The 21026-nt window shown below is 42.0% G+C and overlaps 2 protein-coding genes across 3 annotated transcripts in view; one reads left to right on the forward strand and one right to left on the reverse strand.

The window, feature by feature from the left end:
* Positions 1-373: 373 nt before the first annotated feature.
* On the reverse strand, positions 374-15666 carry TSPAN19 (tetraspanin 19). Its single transcript, XM_053406794.1, has 8 exons — positions 15589-15666; positions 15418-15490; positions 12521-12651; positions 10170-10244; positions 3601-3711; positions 2308-2451; positions 1365-1448; positions 374-597 (listed from the first exon to the last, which is right to left on the reverse strand). The coding sequence occupies exons 1-8, from the start codon at positions 15664-15666 to the stop codon at positions 526-528; spliced, it is 768 nt and encodes a 255-aa protein (XP_053262769.1). The 3' UTR covers positions 374-525.
* Positions 15667-19872: 4206 nt separating this feature from the next.
* LRRIQ1 (leucine rich repeats and IQ motif containing 1) overlaps positions 19873-21026 on the forward strand; it is a 99497-nt gene continuing 98343 nt past the window's right edge. Inside the window, exon 1 of one of the 2 annotated variants that reach the window (XM_053405655.1) lies at positions 19873-19955. The gene's annotated coding sequence lies outside the window, so the exon portion shown is untranslated. Of the gene's footprint in view, positions 19956-20726; positions 20870-21026 lie in introns of those variants that run through there. The other variant, XM_053405654.1, reaches the window with a different exon arrangement.

The following is a 21026-nucleotide window of genomic DNA, read 5'->3' on the forward strand; positions in this document are numbered from 1 at the left end:
CCTTCAGCTGTATGCATAACATGTCTGGCCAGATGAGGAAGTCAGCATTCTGACTGGGGATGAACTAAGAGAGATGCACTTCATGTTCACAGGGATACACAAATATTTACTAACTAACTAACTAACTAACTAACTAACTAACTAACTAACTAATTTTCTATACCACCCTTCATCTGAGGTTCACAGGGTGATTTGCAATATAAAAACACAAAAATACGTAACATAGTAACAACAACAAAAATAACACACACACACCACACAGTTCAGAAGGCCATGGATTGTTTAATTAGCCAATAATTGCTACCTATTGCAGTTAGCTAAATTATTTCAGTAAAACTAGAGAGAAAGAAATATTCATTTTAAGTGTGAGACATGATGCAAACACAGATCCACCACAAACATTACTTCGTTTAATATGAAAAATCAATCATTTTACAAGATTGTAATTAATGTGTGCACACATGAAGCTGAAAACTGTGTAGTAGAGTACAAGACGCTTAGTGCAATGATGACGCAGGCCTTTTGCTAATTCCTGGGCAAAACCATATTCTTCCTCATTGTTCTGAAGAGCCAGCCTGCTGCTACGAACTGAAGCACCTAAAAAGGTAGCAAAAGTTGGAGAAAATGCCCATGGTGTTATTAATATTTGTAATCCACTCTGTAACAGCAGTTCCCAGGGCAGGTTACAACAATTGAAATGTCAGAATTAAGAACACACAAAAGAGTTTACATTCACAGGAATAGGGTGGGTCCTGAAAACATACATCCGAGGTGTCAAAGGCCAGGTTAAAGAGGTGTGTGTTCAGCATTTGCCAAAAGCTATATAGTGAAGAATCCAAATGTACTTCTGTGGGGAGTGAATTCCACAACTCAGGGGCTGCCACAGAGAATGCCCAATGCTGAGGGTGGTGGAACTACCAAAAGAGGCCCCTCTGAGGTCTGTAGGGAAGGAGGCCATCTCTCAGATATTTGGGGCCTAAGTCATTAAAAACTTTAAATATTAGAATGAGCACCTTGATTTGGACCTGGAAACAAACTGGCAGTTAATGCAGTTGTTGCATTTTGGACCAGCTGAAGTTTCCGGGTCATCTTTAACCCCTATGTTGAGAACAAACCACTGAAGGTCTCTTCACCATCAGCTTGTTTTAGACTCAGTATGGAGTCCCAACTCTCTGTAATATGTACCTATTTCATACACATGACTGGAATTTTTGTCCACGTGTGGTGTAATACAATTTTGCACCCACATGTGAAAAATGAAATAAAATAGCCACCATCTATTGTGAAGGTAATGTGTGACACACACCTTACTTAAGTGTCCTGTAAAAAACGAGTCACTGTCATTTAACAAAAAACACACTTACTTCTACCTTTAGCAATCCAGTATTGATTGAAAGTAATAGCCATGTATTTTGTTCATACCACGTCTTAATATCTTCTTCACAACCCTGAGGGAAAAAGTGATATTTAAATGAAAGTATAGATGTACCTCAGATGTCGAATGCCTTGTGAGTTGAACGTTTTGGCTCCCGAACACTGCAAACCCGGAAGTGTGTGTTCCATTTTGTGAACGCTCTTTGGAATCCGAACTTCCGACGCAGCTTATGATTGGCTACAGGAGTTTCCTGCAACCAATCGGAAGCTGTACCTTGGTTTCCGAACGTTTGGGAAGTCAAACGGACTTCCGGAATGGATTCCATTCAACTTCCGAGGTACGACTGTAACTGTTTATTTCTCAAGTTACACTCAATTATTATCTTTTACCTAGGGCTCAACAATTTTTGGGGCATGGGGGAAATGCCAAAGAGCAAATGTATTCTGTCACTTACTAGAGGAATGGAGAATGCTCATGTATAGGGTGAGAATGTGTGTGTCCTGCTTGTGGACTTTTCATAGGCATCTTATAGGCTGTCATAGGAAACAGGATGCTGGCTAGAATTAGGTAATCTGCTTTTTATTCTTGGTTAGCAGTTTTCAAATATGAGCCTTCCCAGATACAGAGCATAGATGGGAAAGCTCCAGCCTGTGGGCCTAATTAGGTCCACCAGGGGTCCCAGTTTGGCCAGGGGTTCCAATTTGGCCTGCCCTACACTTGACATCATGAGACATCAGCTTTGGGCATGCAGCTGTAAAGTAACAATCCATATTATTACAGAAGATTCCAAATACAGCCAGCCCCTGCTGCAAGTAGTGTTTGCTTTCATCAGAAGCAGCAGCTAGCCTTCCAAGCACACTGAGATACATAAGAAATATTTCAAATTCTACTGGGAGTACAGAAACATGCCTTACAATACATTGCATGCCTACCCTAGTATATGTTGCATTTTTCAGTGCATCACAAAACCACTTCTTCGTGTTAGATGTTGTGCAAGAACATGGTACTTGATTTGCATGATCTTTATTCTTATTCCATTTCCAGTCTGTGGAATTGTATCGCCCACAACAGTGGAGCTGGAGAAGGAGAAAAGTCCTCAGTGTTATGAGTAATAGAAAGGTAAGTCATATTAAGTTGCATGATAAAGTAGTAAAGTAAAAAATCGACAATGAAGCCCTGTTGTTAAAACAGGAGTTTCTTCTTTCAAGTGATGAGAAAATCAGAGCACTGCTATGGGGATTAATTTCCTATAGATATGAGGAAGGAGAGGAAGAAACAGAGAAAGGTCATGTATGCACCAGAGACTTTGCAGCTCCTGTGTAATCCTCTTAAAGTTAAAAGGCATGCAAGGAACCAGACACCCCCCCCCCGACTCCAAACCTCATGGCTCTTCTCTGTGATGACTCTCCTAGCTGATGACTCGCTGCAGGACGACGATGACTGAGGAGGAGGCGGAGCTGGAGCCGCAGCATTAAGCTGCTAAACACGCCCCCCGGAGACACCTGGTTGGCTGCCTCTGGTGGGCGTGGGCACCAGCCAGGTGAGGAGGGGCGGGGGCTAAGGCCCCCGGCCAGGGGCGGAGCTCGGGCTCCCGCCCACAACCACTCCCCTCTCTTCCAGGGAGGAGAGTCTTTGTAAAAATTTAAAAGACATAGATTACACAGGAGCTGCAAAGTCTCTGGTGCATACATGACCTTTCTCTGTTTCTTCCTCTCCTTCCTCATATCTATAGGAAATTAATCCCCATAGCAGGAGGCCATGGCACGACCCTCGGTGACATCAGGGGGTGAGCCTATAGTTGGATTAGCATCAACAGGCTCCACCTACTGTTGAATAAACCCACCTCCTATAGTCATCCAATGCCTAAGCCAATACCTTTTCACTGCTGTAATCAATAAAGTTGTGGCCTTTTCTTGCCCATTAACCTTATATCACGTGTCCTTGTGTGTTTATTTCACATAGCGGGGGTCGGGCCCTCGATCCACAATCAGCTTATTGGAAGAAAGCAGCTTCCTATAAGCAGGCAGCATAATGGCTAATCTAACTTTAGATTCCCAAAGAATTGCACCGCAGTAATGCTTCAGATTTCTTAGCCAGCTTCAGCTAAAAATTCCATTCAGTAACATATGCCAAATGACCTTTGAAAGGAAGCACTGCAGGGTTTAGGCATTTCATCTGATACAGAAAACAATGTGCTTGTTTGGTCTTCTACCGCTATGACTTACCATACGCTGAATATTATTCAAAATAGTCCACTGATGTTCCTTTGCAGATAGATGTTTATTGCCGTAGTTAGAAATAAGCTCATCCATCTGAACTCTCCACAAGTCATTGGCCTGTTTACAAATAGTGTTAATAATTCCATTAGTGTGTCATCATTTTTTCTTCACTTTTCAGAAAATTGCAGTCATCTGCTATGGTCAATCAGTGGCATTCTAAAACATTTAAAGTGGAGTCCATTGTTCATTACATACAGTTAAAAAGAGCCTGGGATGGAGCTAGACTGCCATTGATTTCAATGTTTCTAGCTCCTTAGAAGTATATCTTTCTGAACTAAGGCTATGTTCAGAAGGATGAGCTGAGCAAGCAGCACTTCCAATGCAGTCCCCTTGATATCCTTTGCTCTTGACAAAAGGTGATCACACACTGAATACTGAGAGTGGAAGGGACGAAAAAAATCATCTTTCTTCCATAGGAAGTTCACCTGCTGTTTAGAGAATGAGTGCATAAGAGTGCATCTGCACAGGACTCCATTTTATCCCTCACTTATAGAGGAACAGTGTTGTATGGGAATATAGATCCATAATACCTATACTCCAAAGTGGGAGTGCCGCTGTGATCTGCTTGGTCTCTTTGGTATGAGCTTCAGGCTGCAACACTTTCTGACTCAACATAGGTAGGTTGAAAGTCAGTTTGCAGCCTCTCCAAGGAAAGTTCACCACATGGAAGCTCCTCAGGCGACAACACTGAGCCTACAAGATGCATGGACTCCTGCTGATGGAAAGCCAACTGTGCATAGCTCTCAGCACACAGAAGGAATATGTTTGTCACATGCCAGAACCACAAAAAAAAAATTCAGGTGGTTTTCCGTTGTGGTCAAAGAGCTGAACCCTGTGCAGTGATGCCAGTGCTCATGACTGGCTCATCAGAGACAGGAAGCAAATATACACAGAGCTCAAGCAGCCACCACTTGCCCTCATGATGGTATAAGTCAATGAATATCTAGACAAAGAAGTTTTTGTATGCAGACAGACTTTCAGTTCTATTCATGCTCATTGTATCCTACAGTTCTCAAGGGAAATGAAAATAAACACGAATCGAAGAGCGCAGCCCTGCATGCAGCTGTTCTAGAATGAGAGTTCCACAGCTTTCACATTTCGGAAAACCCTCCCTCTGCTTTCATCTTGTTGTCTAATGTCTGTATATTTTTCACATCCCCTTTTTAGCCGCTAGTCTGCTTCCCCCAAGGGCAGGCTGTGTCTAGGCTGCTGACACCCTTCCTGCCAACAAGGAGACTACCGAAAAAAAGAAAGCAAAAAAAGGGTGGGGGGTTTAAAATAAAGTGACCCAGTCTCAAAGTAGCCACCAGGCAAGGGAAACAGAATCAACAAAGTGCATGTGACTTGCATGTTGAAAGGCCAAAACTTGAGGGCTGTTAAAATACCTATTTTAAAATAGATGACACAGCTTTCTGTAAGCCACAGTTTGTGTATATACCCTGTGTGCATACACCATAACAGAAGGGCTAAGCTATTGCACATGCCAGTCTTTATATCTTAACAACAAGCATTCACAAGTGATAGGTACAATCCAGCTAGAGCCAAGCCCCTTTTGGGTTACTGTCCCATTAAAGAGCTTTGCTCATGTTGCCAGCCTTCTCTGTGTGTACATTTGACAGCAAATGCTCAGTAAACCCTGGATACCTTCTGCTTGCTTAATATTATTGTGCAAGGAGTTCCAAAACCTAGGTGTGGACACCCCCAAAGGTCCACTGTCATGTAGAAGCCAGGCAAATATCATGTGGTATCCTTAATTAGTACCTCTCCAGCTGAATGTAAAGCTTAGGCTGGCATATATGAGATCCCTCAAGGAAGCTGGTCCTAAGCTATTCAGGGCTTTATTGTCTTACAGCAAGACCTTGATTTTGACTCGGTAGTATATAGGAAGCCAGAGCAGAGGTGTAATACATTGCTGATGAGAAGCCCCATCAGCAGCTGGTCTGTTGCATTCTGTATGACTTGTTATTCTGGATCGCTGTATAATTTGTTGCCAACCATCTGTTTCGAGATACAGTGGAGTGTGCCTCCAGGATGAAGTCAAACGGATGTGTTAGCAGCGCTGAAATGGCCTTCCCAGGGCACAAGCCTGGGTAGTGTTATGGAGGTCCTGGGCTGCCGAGATGAGAAGACCTCCTTCTCCAACTCCCTGATGTGGCCCAAAGGAAAGCAGAGCAATATGTTTGGCACCAGCTTGGCTGCAGGAGTTTCTGGAAGGAACCATCCAACTGGCTTAGGGACTCCACTTCATATTTGTGTAGGGTTTACTCCTTAGCCTTTTCTTCTCTTGAAGATATCCCAAAAGCCCGTGGAGGTTTAGGATCAGAGTTTTCCTTCTCTTAGATGGGCTACCTTCCTAGGTTGGTGAACCCCATCTGCATACCTTCCAACATTTCTCTAATGAAAACAGGGACGTTCCATTCCATAACGAAAATTTTTACTATTTATGCCCCACACATCTTGCCCCAGCCTCTCTGGGCAGCTTCCAACATATATAAAAACATAATAAAACATTAAACATTTTTTTAAAATCCCCATACAGGATTGCCTTCAGATGGCTCGGGGGTCGGATAGCTCCATACCCTCCAACATTTCTCCAGTGAAAACAGGAGAACGTCCTAAGGAATAGCAGGACATTCCAGGATCAAATCAGAAACTGAGACAATTTCTCTAAATCAGGGACGTCCCTGAAAAACAGAGACACTTGGAAGGTCTGCATCTGCCCCTCACTTCCCTCTACAACACATGCAGAAACCACCTTCTTGACCATTGTATCCATTCTTAGTTGCATCCATTCCATCTGCTGGAGCCTGTCTTTGCATGCAGGAGAAAGCTCTAAATCACTAAGGATTTGAGACCCATCGGCTATCCTCACTTGGTTCAGCCAATCAGTCAAAGCCATTCCTGGGGTGTGGCTACTGTCAAATGCTGACAGCTTCCAGGAGCCACAGGTGAGAGCTGAGTGTAGGGTGGACAAATTACCCAAAGGTGGACAAACTACCCCAAAAGCAGCACAGTGTGTCCCCCACCAGAGGTACTATCTCTCCCCTCATACCTCCATAGGCATATACATATACACAGTATATATGGTGCAAATAAATAAATAAATAAATAAATAAGCAATCTTTCTCTATGTTAAGGTTTCTTTTTCAGATACATACATACTCTTGAGACAAGTAAATGATGTGGAATGCTTGAAATCCCTCTGCATGATCATGCATAGGATGGTTCCAGGGCACTGTGCACTTGACCACAATATGTTGTTGTTTAGTCGTTTAGTCGTGTCCGACTCTTCGTGACCCCATGGACCAGAGCACGCCAGGCACCTCTGTCCTCCACTACCTCCCGCAGTTTGGTCAGACTCATGTTTGTGGCTTCGAGAACACTATCCAACCATCTCATCCTCTGTCGCCCCCTTCTCCTTGTGCCCTCCATCTTTCCCAGCATCAGTGTCTTCTCCAGGGAGTCTTCTCTTCTCATGAAGTGGCCAAAGTACTGGAGCCTCAGCTTCACGATCTGTCCTTCCAGTGAGCACTCAGGGCTGATTTCATTAAGAACGGATGCGTTTGATCTTCTTGCAGTCCATGGGACTCTCAAGAGTCTTCTCCAGCACCATAATTCAAAAGCATCAATTCTACGGCGATCAGCCTTCTTTATGGTCCAGCTCTCACTTCCATACATCACTACTGGGAAAACCATGGCTTTAACTATACGGACCTTTGTTGGCAAGGTGACGTCTCTACTTCTCAAGATGCTGTCTAGGCCTGTCATTGCCCTTCTCCCAAGAAGCAGGCGTCTTTTAATTTCGTGGCTGCTGTCACCATCTGCAGTGATCATGGAGCCCAAGAAAGTAAAATCTCTCACTGCCTCCATTTCTTCCCCTTCTATTTGCCAGGAGGTGATGGGACCAGTGGCCATGATCTTGGTTTTTTTGATGTTGAGCCTCAGACCATATTTTGCGCTCTCCTCTTTCACCCTCATTAAAAGGTTCTTTAATTCCTCCTCACTTTCTGCCATCAAGGTTGTGTCATCTGCATATCTGAGGTTGTTGATATTTCTTCCGGCAATCTTAATTCCGGCTTCGGATTCATCCAGCCCAGCCTTTCGCATGATGTATTCTGCGTATAAATTAAATAAGCAGGGAGACAAAATACAGCCTTGTCGTACGCCTTTCCCAATTTTGAACCAATCAGTTGTTCCATATCCAGTTCTAACTGTAGCTTCTTGTCCCACATAGAGATTTCTCAGGAGACAGATGAGGTGATCAGGCACTCCCATTTCTTTAAGAACTTGCCATAGTTTGCTGTGGTCGACACAGTCAAAGGCTTTTGCATAGTCAATGAAGCAGAAGTAGATGTCTTTCTGGAACTCTCTAGCTCTCTCCATAATCCAGCGCATGTTTGCAATTTGGTCTCTGGTTCCTCTGCCTCTTCTAAATCCTGCTTGCACTTCTGGGAGTTCTCGATCCACATACTGTTTGAGCCTTCCTTGTAGAATTTTAAGCATAACCTTGCTAGCATGTGAAATGAGTGCAATTGTGCGGTAGTTGGAGCATTCTTTGGCACTGCCCTTCTTTGGGATTGGGATGTAGACTGATCTTCTCCAATCTTCTGGCCACTGCTGAGTTTTCCAAATTTGCTGGCATATTGAGTGTAGCACCTTAACAGCATCATCTTTTAAAATTTTAAATAGTTCAGCTGGAATACCATCACTTCCACTGGCCTTGTTATTTGCAGTGCTTTCTAAGGCCCATTTGACTTCACTTTCCAGGATGTCTGGCTCAAGGTCAGCAACCACACTACCTGGGGTGTACGAGACATCCATATCTTTCTGGTATAATTCCTCTGTGTATTCTTGCCACCTCTTCTTGATGTCTTCTGCTTCTGTTAGGTCCTTACCACTTTTGTCCTTTATTATGGTAATCTTTGTACGAAATGTTCCTTTCATATCTCCAATTTTCTTGAACAGATCTCTGGTTCTTCCTATTCTGTTGTTTTCCTCTATTTGTTTGCATTGCTCGTTTAAGAAGGCCTTCTTGTCTCTCCTTGCTATTCTTTGGAAATCTGCATTCAATTTCCTGTATCTTTCACTATCTCCCTCGCATTTTGCTTGCCTTCTCTCCTCCGCTATTTGTAAGGCCTCGTTGGACAGCCACTTTGCTTTCTTGCATTTCCTTTTCATTGGGATGGTTTTCGTTGCTGCCTCCTGTACAATGTTACGAGCCTCCATCCATAGTTCTTCAGGCACTCTGTCCACCAAATCTAAATCCTTAAACCTGTTCGTCACTTCCACTGTGTATTCATAAGGGATTTGACTTAGATTGTATCTTACCGGCCCAGTGGTTTTTCCTACTTTCTTCAGTTTAAGCTTGAATTTTGCTATAAGAAGCTGATGATCTGAGCCACAGTCAGCTCCAGGTCTTGTTTTTGCTGACTGTATAGAGCTTCTCCATCTTTGGCTGCAGAGAATATAATCAATCTGATTTCGATACTGCCCATCTGGTGATGTCCATGTGTAGAGTCGTCTCTTGTGTTGTTGGAAAAGCGTGTTTGTGATGACCAGCTTGTTCTCTTGACAGAACTCTATTAGCCTTTGCCCTGCTTCGTTTTGATCTCCAAGGCCAAACTTGCCAGTTGTTCCTTTTATCTCTTGATTCCCTACTTTAGCATTCCAATCCCCTATAATGAGAAGAACATCCTTCTTTGGTGTCACTTCTATGAGGTCTTGTAAGTCTTCATAGAATTGGTCTATTTCAGTTTCTTCAGCACCAGTGGTTGGTGCATAAACTTGGATTACTGTGATGTTAAAAGGTCTGCCTTGGATTCGTATCGAGATCATTCTATCATTTTTGAGATTGCATCCCATTACAGCTTTCGCCACTCTTTTGTTGACTATGAGGGCCACTCCATTTCTTTTACGGGTTTCTTGCCCACAGTAGTAGATGTGATGGTCATCCGAACTGAATTCGCCCATTCCCGTCCATTTTAGTTCACTGATGCCCAGGATGTCAATATTTATTCTTGCCATCTCATTTTTGACCACCTCCAACTTACCCAGGTTCATGGTTCTTACATTCCAGGTTCCTATGCAATATTTTTCTTTACAGCATTGGACTTTCCTTTCGCTTCCAGGCATATCCGCAACTGAGCGTCCTTTCGGCTTTGGCCCAGCCGCTTCATCAGCTCTGGATCTACTTGTACTTGCCCTCCGCTCTTCCCCAGTAGCATGTTGGACGCCTTCCGACCTGAGGGGCTCATCTTCCAGCGTCATAACTTTTATATGCCTGTTGTCTTTGTCCATGGAGTTTTCTTGGCAAGGATACTGGAGTGGCTTGCCGGTTCCTCCTCCAGGTGGATCACGTTTGGTCAAAACTCTCCACTATGACCTGTTCATCTTGTGTGCCCTGCTCGGCGTAGTTCATAGCTTCTCTGAGTTCTTCAAGCCCCTTCGCCACGGCAAGGCAGTGATCCATGAAGGGGTGACCACAATATACTTTTGGGTAAATAATAGGTACATACCATTTCCTTTCCTGTATACAGGACCCCGAGTATTGCCATTTGGATAACAAGGCCAAGGACAAGAAGACCCATGTACTGAAAATAAAAATAGACGTATTACTAGGAAAGCTGCACAAAATGGCATTAATAAGCTCTGTGTGATTAATATAGAGAGGAATTTCAGTTACTAGAAATGTTGGTACCTGCAAGAAGAATTTATGTGTATTATAGGAATGAGTCATCATTGTAAAACATACCAGCTTTATAGCTGAGCACCAGCTGCTGAGTGATGAATTGCGCTATCATGTTAGGAATGTAGAAAGAATATAGGAAGCTGCCTTATAGTGAGTCAACCCCTTGGCCCATCTAGCTCAGAATTATCTACATCGACTGGTAGTGCATCTCCTGAGAACTTTCCCAGTTCAACATGGAGATGCTGTGAAATGAAGCTGAAACTTCCCACATGCTCTACCACTAAGCTATCACATTCCAATTGGAAATTCAGATTTCAAGATACCATATCCTGTGTACATGCTGAGGGATGCATTTTGCCTTTCTCCAAGCATGTATATATTTACAATGCAATGCAATGACTTCATTTGTCAATGAGTGTGTTCTGAACCCTAATCTTAGCCCGGCAGCAAAGAAAGAGAACCTTATTCTTGACTGAGTAAATGTTGTGCAGTGAAAAGCAAAGCAGTAGTATGAGCATCTCCATAAGATATCCTAGCACCTAGGAAAATACATTCGTTTCTTTAGAGAGATTTTGTAAAGTATTAAAAATGCTTCCACAAAGAAACAATCTTCCCTTCCAGCTAGAAATCTGGGCAGAGTCTTTGTTTTCTAACCAAGCTGTTTAAAGGTCTTGAATGAAGTTTACCTCCACTGAACACCCTTTTGGACACACATAGTTTCTTGTGTCATTGTTAGACATGTTGTTGTTTTGTAGAGTCCATGACCAGATAGATTGAAACAGACAGATTGCTCTTTTGCTAAATGTTTATAATGCAACAATTGTACAGTTGCTACTCATTTGTTGCACAGGTTCCAGGTGTTTTCTCTCACATCTGCTTCAGAGAAATCACATTTCTCTAATGCTCAAATTGCAATATTGTGTAGAAAATGTAATAAACTGAGGAAGTCATTGTGATTTAGAATGCTGTAACCTAGTTGCATGAATATTATGGACGCCCACTGAATAGATCCCATTAAATCACAGATGACAAGCAATATAACTTTTTTGTTACCTTTAAGGGCTACATAGCAGAGACAGATTTAGGGGAGTGTTTTAGCCGTTCAGCTGCACTGGGTGCTGAGCCTCAGGGGTGCCAGGGGATGCCTCAACTATTATTTAGAATGGAGTACAAGAAGCAGGGGAAGAATTTTGGCATGGCACAGGGCACCACTGAAATTTGAGACCCCAACGTTTGCCACTGCATAGCCTGGGGCCTTACCAACACACTCATTTGCTGCAATACTCTTCAAAAGCCCTCCTCTGGGTGACCCTGCCCACTTAGTTAAGGAAAGAAGCAAGCGTAAGGGCCTTCTCTGTGGTGTCACCCCATTTTTGAAACTCTCTTCCTTTGAAGGCTCATTAGGCTTCTATGTCACTCTCTTTTTTAATGCCAAAGACATTTTTACCTTCCCCAGGTTTTAAATATTTATTTAATTATTTGATTAGGATTCTGAATCACTTCTGATTTTACACACACACACACACACACACACACACACACACACACCATCCTAATCAATGGAGGGGGGGAATCATATATACAAAAGATTAAGAACAGTTTCATAATGTAAAAATGATTTTAAATCCAAGATAGAATGGAATTAAAAGCTCCACTTAACAGACTTGATGAGGTATTTGATGAGATTTTAGTACTGATCTTAGCATCTGACTTCCCTCCCAACAAGTCCAGAATTTACCTGGTGAAGAACGGACTTGCATTGTAGGTGAATATCTGACCAGTTCCAAGACAAAGTGGGAAAAGACTCTGAACAATTTTACTGCCCCCTGTAGTAAGACTTCTGACTTTGCCTTGAGACTTCAGTGGGAGCTATTGCCAATGTCAAATTGGCAAGCGGCATCTCTAGACTTTGAACTGAGTCTAAACAGTTTTTGCTTCTTTTCTGTACAGTACTTTTCTGCAGGCTAAGCACCCAACCTCTCTGTGCTGGAACACTTGAAATACAGTATTCTATTAAGGATATATCCCTGTGTACATGCAGTAAGATCCCATCAATTATTGTGCATTTTGTATCACTCTATCAGCTTTGGGATGCAGAACAATCTCAAAGGTTAAACCACATTGAGGATTGTTGTGGGCAACAACTTTGTGCTAAGGATTTTCACAAGTTATACTTACCACAGCTACTAAACACCTGTTTCCTCGAACGCTTCCTAAGTATCCCAAGAGTCCAATAAAAACAATGATGAATCCAACGGCAAGCAGCATATGAGAAACAGAATCTGCCACTGAATGTCCTCCTGTGGATACTAAAAAAATTGTAAAAATGTATTTTGTACTTTTAAATTCTTAATGTGTGACACTTAAAACAAGATGTCTGTAGCCATAAGTGAATATGTGAAATTGCTTACACGAGACTTTGAAATGGGAAATTGCTTACATAGATTGACCTGTGCAAGAACATCCTTTCCTGATACTGTATTAGGTTATCCATTCTAGAGATATCTATCCTAGTTTGCTGTCTCTGAGAAAATAAATCTTACTTTCATGAATTCCTGGATATATATTTTTTAAAGCCTACACATGTTTACTAATAGTAGTCACACTTGCTGTTGTTGTTTAGTCGTTTAGTAGTGTCCAACTCTTCGTGACCCCATGGACCAGAGCACACCAGGCACTCCTGTCTTCCACTGCCTCCCGCAGTTTGGTCAAACTCATGTTAGTAGCTTCGAGAACCCTGTCCAACCACTAGTAGTCACACTACTAAACCTACCTGGAGGCAATTTTTGTATAGATGAGGGCAAACAAGCTGAAGTTAACTCCAGGCAAGATAATGCTGTGGGTTGGGAGATTCTAGCTCAAGAAGGATTACCGCTATTTCTAGATAGTGCCTGTGACGTTAACATATGAGAGTGCTGGAGGTGAATTAGTTAAACAAGTTACCCAATCAGAACCCAGGCGGGTGGAGTCAGAGGGACTATAAAACCAGCTCTGGGAGTAGTTCGTTGGGAGTTGGGTGGAGTGGGAGTGAATTGGGATAGAGTCTGTGGGCAGGTTGAGTTAGTTGTAGCGAAGTAAGTTGAGTCAGGAACAGTTAGGAGCTAGGAAGACAAGTAAATATCTGAGAGGTGGTTTAGTGAGTGAGAGCAGGTAGCGGAAGTTATAGGTCTGGATAGGCACCCTATGATTGTAATTGACCAATACCATTTATGAAACCACACGCTTGTTAAACTGCAATAAATAAACAGAAGTTTATGTCCCAATTTAAACCTGACTGAACTCAGTATTGTACCAGGTAGAGCCTGGGTGGTGGCAGCGAGAAATCAAGTGGTGGCACAGGGATCAATAGATGGTGAAATGTCCAGGGACCCTGTGTGATCGCCACAGTGTCCCCCCCCCCTAAAATTCAATATCTGCAGTTTGGGAATGCTCTTGCATTGGTGCTGGTTGGGGAAGCCCAGGTAGCATCAACACCAGGTATGTGTTTTTTCAGCTTTGGTTGGTATACCAACTGCAGCCACAGTGTTACATTCTCTAATTGCATTCAGAGTAGCACTTTATGTAGGACTGCCTTTAAAGATCGTCCAAACTCCAACTAGTTCAAAATTCAACTGCCAAAGCCCTGAGAGGTAACTATTTCTCTGCGAAGCTGTCAACTCCACCCTGCTATTAGTTACATGATCACTTATCCTAAGATGAAAGAGAAGTAAATCAAGACTATGTCATCTTGCCAGGCTTCGGAACTGAACTCTCAGTGACCCAATTCATTCTTTGAAGCTGAGAAAAACAAAACAAAAAAGCACCGAGGTTGGACAATTCAATGGTAGTTATCCTATGATGATAACATAAATTGTACCCTATACTGTGCAGCAGAGTAGTGTGTCAGCAGCCAGTTCATATGATAAAAGTGTATTTGAAGTCGTGACTCATTGCTACATCAAAACCATCATTTTTAAAGGGTTTGGAAACATCGATAAAGTAAGCAAAATTGTGGTCTCTAAAACAAGCCTAAACCGAATCTATTAAGATGGAGCCACGATAGGGAATCCGTTGGAGGACAACCGTGATACCTACCGAAAAAAGCTGATTATACTGCATATTGTGTAATCGCAATTATCTAATTTTGTAAAAGCAATGTTTACATTCCATTTCGCTATAGGGCAAAGTGCAATCAACCACCAGTTGTTGCAATTAACTTACAATATCACACCATCACTCTAAATTAGAAGCCAGGTGTAAAAGAGTGAAGTGCATTTTAGAAGTTATGAATTGTGGTGGAACACACACACACACACGCACACACACACACACACACACAAATGAATGTGCCATCTGGGCATCTATTGTGTGGGGAGATGTGCCATTCCAGTCCACTTGAGTTTGATACCTCTGCCCTACACTGTGTATATTAGCTATAATATAACTAGCTATCAAATAGCCAGAGTTTGTCTTTGGCAGAACTCCCTACCATCAGCCCATTACTACTATTTATTATAGCCCATATAACTGTGTTCTAGATAATACTGACCCTGCAGTAAGAGTCAGTGTACACACTATTGCTGCTTTGTGTGGGGCACCATAAATAACACTCTTTTCGATTGCTGCAGTGGCACTGAGAAAATTACCTGGTACTTGTGATGAGTTGAGCCAAATAGCTTGCAATATGAAGTGATATAAAACAGCCTCCACACAGTGGCTGTAACATGTACACCAGTTTGAATGATGGTTTTTTTCTTTTCAGAATGACTGAATTGATTTCTACCTAAATGCTGGAAAAGCAAACCATTCACAATGTTGGATGGTTGGTATATTGAAGCCAATGGGGCTAAGCTAGTATAAATCCAAGTATTACAGCTTTACAATTTTCTAGTTCAACCCATCTGCTTTCTTTCAAGTTTGTATAATGAAGGGCATCATAACATGACAACAAGACTGATATTTTGATTCCTGGCTTTGTACAATAAATGTTCTAAGGCAATGCTGCCATCTTGTGGGAAGTCAACATTTTAATGGTTAAATAGAATACGCTTTCCTTTAAAGGTTAGAGAAAGTTCTGGGCAGGCGCTTATACTTACGCAAAAGTCTGAAAAACCTGTTTCTGTCTAGCGATATCCAAAGACCAAAAGTCACAAGCAGAAGACCTAACACCTGAAAGCAATACATAATGGCTGTTTGTATCTGAATTATGCTACAGAACTTACAGTTAATGTTTAATTCCTGTCTAACAGTACATGAAAACTTCTTACCAAGAAAATTCCATTGAGGATGTTTAAGAAGTATTTTAGTATGAAGAGTTTTTCACTTCTTCTCATTTTGCTCTTCATTTAAATGGCACCTGGAAACAATGGTTGCACATTGTGATATTTATATAAAACTAAAATGCGTATTTCACATTAGTTTTAAATGTATATTGCCAGTAAAATGTATCCATGTTTTCTAACACAGAAAATATTTAAGGACATAAAGTCTTCTGCAGTCCACTTTTCTGTCTTTCTTACTGACAGGTCAAGCAGAATTAACAGATACACATTTCCCCTGTGTCACTCTCCCGACAAAGGCCATCATACAGGGTGATCAAAGCAGTTTCTGTGCCAGAACAAGACCTAAACCTCAACTGAAAATCTAGGCACAGGTCTAGGATTTCCAGGGTTTTTCCTTCTTCCACCACTTTCCCTGGGAAAACCCACATTTTACCACAAAATCAGAGCAAATGGCAACCAGGTTTTCCGGTTATTGCCCTTTGTTCCAAATTAGGAGTAAAATGTGGGTTTTCCCAGGGAAAGCATAGGGCAGGGGTGGGGGGGTGGGGACTCTGCTTGGACACTGACCTAGAAATCCCGCACCTGTGCCTAGAAAGCATGTTCTAGGAGCAAATCAGTCCTAGGATTAACTCTTTGTGTAAGTTCTTGCAACATTTTAGAGAGTGGGAAGAGAGGAGAAACTTGGTGTAAGAATATATTTGGAATAGCAGATTCTTCCAGTGAGGATCTTAATGACTATATTTATTTAATGTTACATACTGTTGGATTGTAAGTGGTTTACAAAATATAAAATAAATATCAAAATATATTTTTAAAAACCCCAACACCCAATAGGTATTTAAAATATTGAAAAGACTGAAATTCAACAGTAGCTAGAAATGGATAAAGCACACGTTATTTCTGCATGTCTGGATAGGATTGGCTTAACAAAAATGTTTTAAGCAAATCAAACTAAGTGGATGCATTAATAATTGTGGATTTTAAAAATGGTATCCTTTTGTATGACACCCTGAGAGCTTGTTCTATAAGACATCTGACAGATATTAGTAATAAGTAAAACAAATAAGAAACTTATGGCACCACTTATCTGATAATACACACAGCACAGTATTATTTTCTTCTCACCTCTAAAGAAGCAAACCCACAATATAGTTCTTCGCAGATACTCCAATTTTAATGTTAATTCCAAATTCCACTGTTTAGATCTGCCACACAGTATGCTGTGTTGATAAGGATTTACTTCCTTGTTACTGAGGTTACTATTTACATGTCTTTGTAAATGATGTTTAGTTTGTTTGACACTTCCATTGCACTTAATTTGCTTTCAAGAACCATTATCTTTCTTTCTCTCCCTTCTACAATTAAAAACAACAACTTAGAGACGAGTTAAGGTGCTTACAAATCCAATGATGTGCCCAAACCATAGAAATGGCAAGTTTAGTCACTTGGGCTTAATTTCTACTTCTCATAAATATATAGAATCCAGAGCCTCCCATAGTGCACTCACTTACAACTTACCTTGCACATGAAGCCCAACCTCAAAAAAACACTAGCGAGACTCCCATATGGGGGGGGGGAGTAAGAAAACAATGTTTATTGGATTCAGTTCAGTTCTCATATACATAACTTCACACATATTCTCCAAGGCCTCTTAAGAGAGCTTTTTTAAAAAATCAAAAATCAAAATGTTTTATTATTGTACAATCTGTAAATGTTATCCTAGTCTTCGGAATGTTTTGAAATTGATACTTTGCTGAAATATAATTTAGGAAAAAAACTTATTAACCCATGGGTGATATTACTTAAGAAATATGAAGCAAGAGCATTCAGTAATGACACACTAGAATAACCTAATGAAAGGAACAAAAAGGCCTGCCACTCTTTTCCATTTGAACTCTTGGCCATGAAAATCACATAGAACCTCAAAATAAATTATTGCAATTTTATTGAAGTTAGTATTCACCTCTGTGTGAGTGATATTGCTGTCAGTGACAAAGCCTTCGGTGCCATTTTACAGGTAAAACTCGGAAAATTAGACTGTTGTGGGAAAGTTCATTTATGTCAGTAATTCAACTTAAAAGGTGAAACTAATATATGAGATAGACTCATGACATGCAAAGCGAGATATGTCAAGCCTTTATTTGTTATAATTGTGATGATCATGGCATACAGCTGATGAAAACCCCAAATTGTACTCAGTACTTGGTTTGGGCCCCTTTTGCAACAATTACTGCCTCAATGCGGCGTGGCATGGATGCTATCAGCCTGTGGCACTGCTGAGGTGTTATGAAAGACCAGGAAGCTTCAATAGCAGTCTTCAGCTCTTCTGAATTGCTCGGTCTCATGTCTCTCATCTTTCTCTTGGCAATGCCCCATAGATTCTCTATGGGGTTCAGGTCAGGCGAGTTTGCTGGCCAATCAAGCACAGTAATCCCATGGGCATTGAACCAGGTTTTGGTACTTTTGGCAGTGTGGGCAGGTGCCAAAGTCCTGCTGGAAAATGAAGTCAGCATCCCCATAAAGCTCATCTGCGGAAGGAAGCATGAAGTGCTCCAAAATCTCCTGGTAGATGGCTGTGTTGACCCTGGACTTAATGAAGCACAGTGGACCAACACCAGCAGATGACATAGCTCCCCAAATCAACAGAGACTGTGGAAACTTCACACTGGATTTCAAGTATCTGGCATTGTGTGCCTCCCCATTCTTCCTCCAGACTCTGGGTCCTTGGTTTTCAAATGAGATGCAAAAGTTTCCACAGTCTGTGTCTATCTCATATATTAGTTTCACCTTTTAAGTTGAATTACTGAAATAAATGAACTTTCCCACGATACTCTAATTTTCTGAGTTTCACCTGTATAAGGAGAATTTCTGAAGTGAGGAGACTTGGATTCTTCATGATTTAACACCCTTCCTGGTTTGGCTCCCTTCCTAACTCACAGAGGTACTCTCATGCGGCTGAGAGTACTCCATGCTCCCAGAGGCTTTTAGCTAAAATTAGAGAAGTGCTTAGCATCTTGATGTTTACATGCCTACTAAAATGTAGAACCATAGAATTGTAGAGTTGGGAGGGCCAAAGGGCCGTGTAGGAATCCAATGCAGGAATCACAGCTACATTCTTCTGATATTTAGTTGGAATCTCCTTTATTGTTATTTGAAGCCATAGGTTCGGGTCCTACTCTCCGGAGCAGAAGAAAACAAGCTTGCTCAACTTTCCATGTTAGATATTTAAAGATGGCCATCGTAGCCCCTCTCCATCTCCCCTTATCTAGGCTAAACATACCTAATACCCTCAACTGTTCCTCATATGGTTTGGTTCCCAGACCCTTGAGGCAAAATAAGGCCCGGGGGCTGGATCTGGCCCAATCATCTTCTAAATTCGACCCGCAGGCGGTCTGGGAACCAGCATGTTTTTACATGAGTAAAATGTGTCCTTTTATTTAAAATGCATCTCTGGGTTATTTGTGGGGCCTGCCTGGTGTTTTTACATGAGTAGAATGTGTGCTTTTATTTAAAACGCATCTCTGGATTATTTGTGGGGCATAGGAATTTGTTCATATTTTCCCCTCAAAATATAGTCCAGCCCCCCCCCCCCCCAAGGTCTGAGGGACAATGGACAACCCCCTGCTGAAAAAGTTTGCTGACCGCTGCCCTTGAGCATCTTGGTCGCCATCCTCTGCTCACTTCCAGCTTTTCTGTTTTGGTTTGGGGCTATCCCTGAGGTGTGACTGAGTCACTTGTAAAATATTCATTGTACGCCCCTTGAAAGGGTTTTGTTTTCAGACTTTGTGGGAAAGTTTTTTGTTTTGTTGTTAGAATCTGTAGAAATTGATTGCTTTTTCAGGACTGCAAAGTACACTTTTCGTACTTTGCTTCATTGTTACTTTTTTGTACTGCTTCTATAAGCTTCGGGCTACAAATCTTTTACACATTTGTTAAAACAAATAAATAGGTTTCATAGCCCTGTATTGCACCACTGTTGCATGTTTGGAGGGAGGAGGTTCCTAAAGGACCAACGAGGCTGCCTAGCATTTTTATTTTTTCCAGGAGCTGTGTCCCGAAGAAAAACAAGCCAAAGCGATGAAGAAAGATGTCCTTCTCCCTAGCTACAGGCCAGCGTCTTGCCTTTCCACGCATCCTAAGTGCAGCTGGCTCTTCTGCATCCCCGCGCCCTCCTCCCAGGGCGTTCAAAAACCCCTTGTTTCCTCCCGGGGCTCCGATTCCAAGTCAATTAATTTCGAACTTTCTCGGCTTCCGTAGCTAGGACGTCCTTCTGCGCGCTGTTCGCGGTTGTCATGGCTACACTTCCTGTAACATTGAAGTTAGCCGCTCTAAGCTCTCGGGTTCTGAAGCAGGTCAGTGCTCAGCGGCGGGGAGAAGCGGGAGCGATGAAGCGGTCTTCGACGCCGAGAGCAGGGACGGATCCCCTCTCCTTACAAGACAGCCAGGGAGGAACCCGTTTCGATCGTTAGGATAGAGCGGGGCGTCCGTTGAGCGAGGGCGATTCCTAGAACTACAACTCCCAGCGTGCAACGGGGCGCTGCCCGCTCAAGGCTTAATTCTTTGCTTACCTCAATGCACTCTGGGACGTGTAGTCCAAATGCTCTGAGGGCTTGGCGGGCACGTGTCGCTTGTAAGCTTGAGGCTCTGGCTGCCGTCTATTTCTTTCTTTTTAACTACTTAAGTTGCTTCTCTTTGGAGCCAAGACGTGACGTGCCAGGTGTCACTCCGTTGCATTAGTGCGCAGCGAGTGTGCCTCAAACTTGGATATATCCTGAGAGTTGTGTGTATTGGGTAGATTTATTATTTGACGGTGGGTATAACGTTCTGGTTTTTTAAGGGAGTAACTTGTCATTTCTCTTTCATTTCTCTGCAAAATGCCACATGACTTCATTAGGGCCATGTAGATAAAAAACTAATAATTGCCATTAAGTGTAAATTGTCCCTGGTAAAAGATTAAGGGCAGTTAACCCACAAGTGGGTTGTGGTTTTGTTTTGTTTTTAAACCGTCTCCCTGTTACTATATATATATATATATATATATATATATATATAGCAATTCCTGAGTGTATATAAATAAATAAAAGCAGGCACATTGTATCCCCATTTCTATTGCTCTTGCAAAGTGTTGCTTTTGAAAAGTGGTTGGCCAACAGAAAGACATTAGCTACAATTGTTATCAAGCCACAATGGTCTTTATGCATGGGACAAGGAGATGAACCAGTCAGGAGGCAGCACAGTTAATGACAGTGACAACAACTAGACGAAGGTAGGCAATGTAATGTCTCCATAACTTAAACCTCAGCAACTGCGTACCTGGCCCTTTCCTCATACTGTCAAGATCACTAGTTATACCTCCACCTTTACTTGAGATGGATAGCATGCCATATTATTTTAGAATGGTCTTAAACAACAACATAATGTTA

Source organism: Podarcis raffonei, chromosome 10 (genome assembly GCF_027172205.1).
Source record: "Podarcis raffonei isolate rPodRaf1 chromosome 10, rPodRaf1.pri, whole genome shotgun sequence".
Classification (NCBI taxonomy): Eukaryota; Metazoa; Chordata; class Lepidosauria; order Squamata; family Lacertidae; genus Podarcis; species Podarcis raffonei.

Bases quoted from the DNA above. Each gene is read 5' to 3' on its own strand.
- TSPAN19 (XM_053406794.1), bottom strand. From the start codon at position 15,666: ATGAAGAGCAAAATGAGAAGAAGTGAAAAACTCTTCATACTAAAATAC. The intron at 15,491-15,588 runs GTAAGAAGTTTT...TATTGCTTTCAG, and splicing joins TCCTCAATGGAATTTTCTTG to GTGTTAGGTCTTCTGCTTGT. The intron at 2,452-3,600 runs GTAAGTCATAGC...CTCCTTCTCCAG, and splicing joins TGAATAATATTCAGCGTATG to CTCCACTGTTGTGGGCGATA.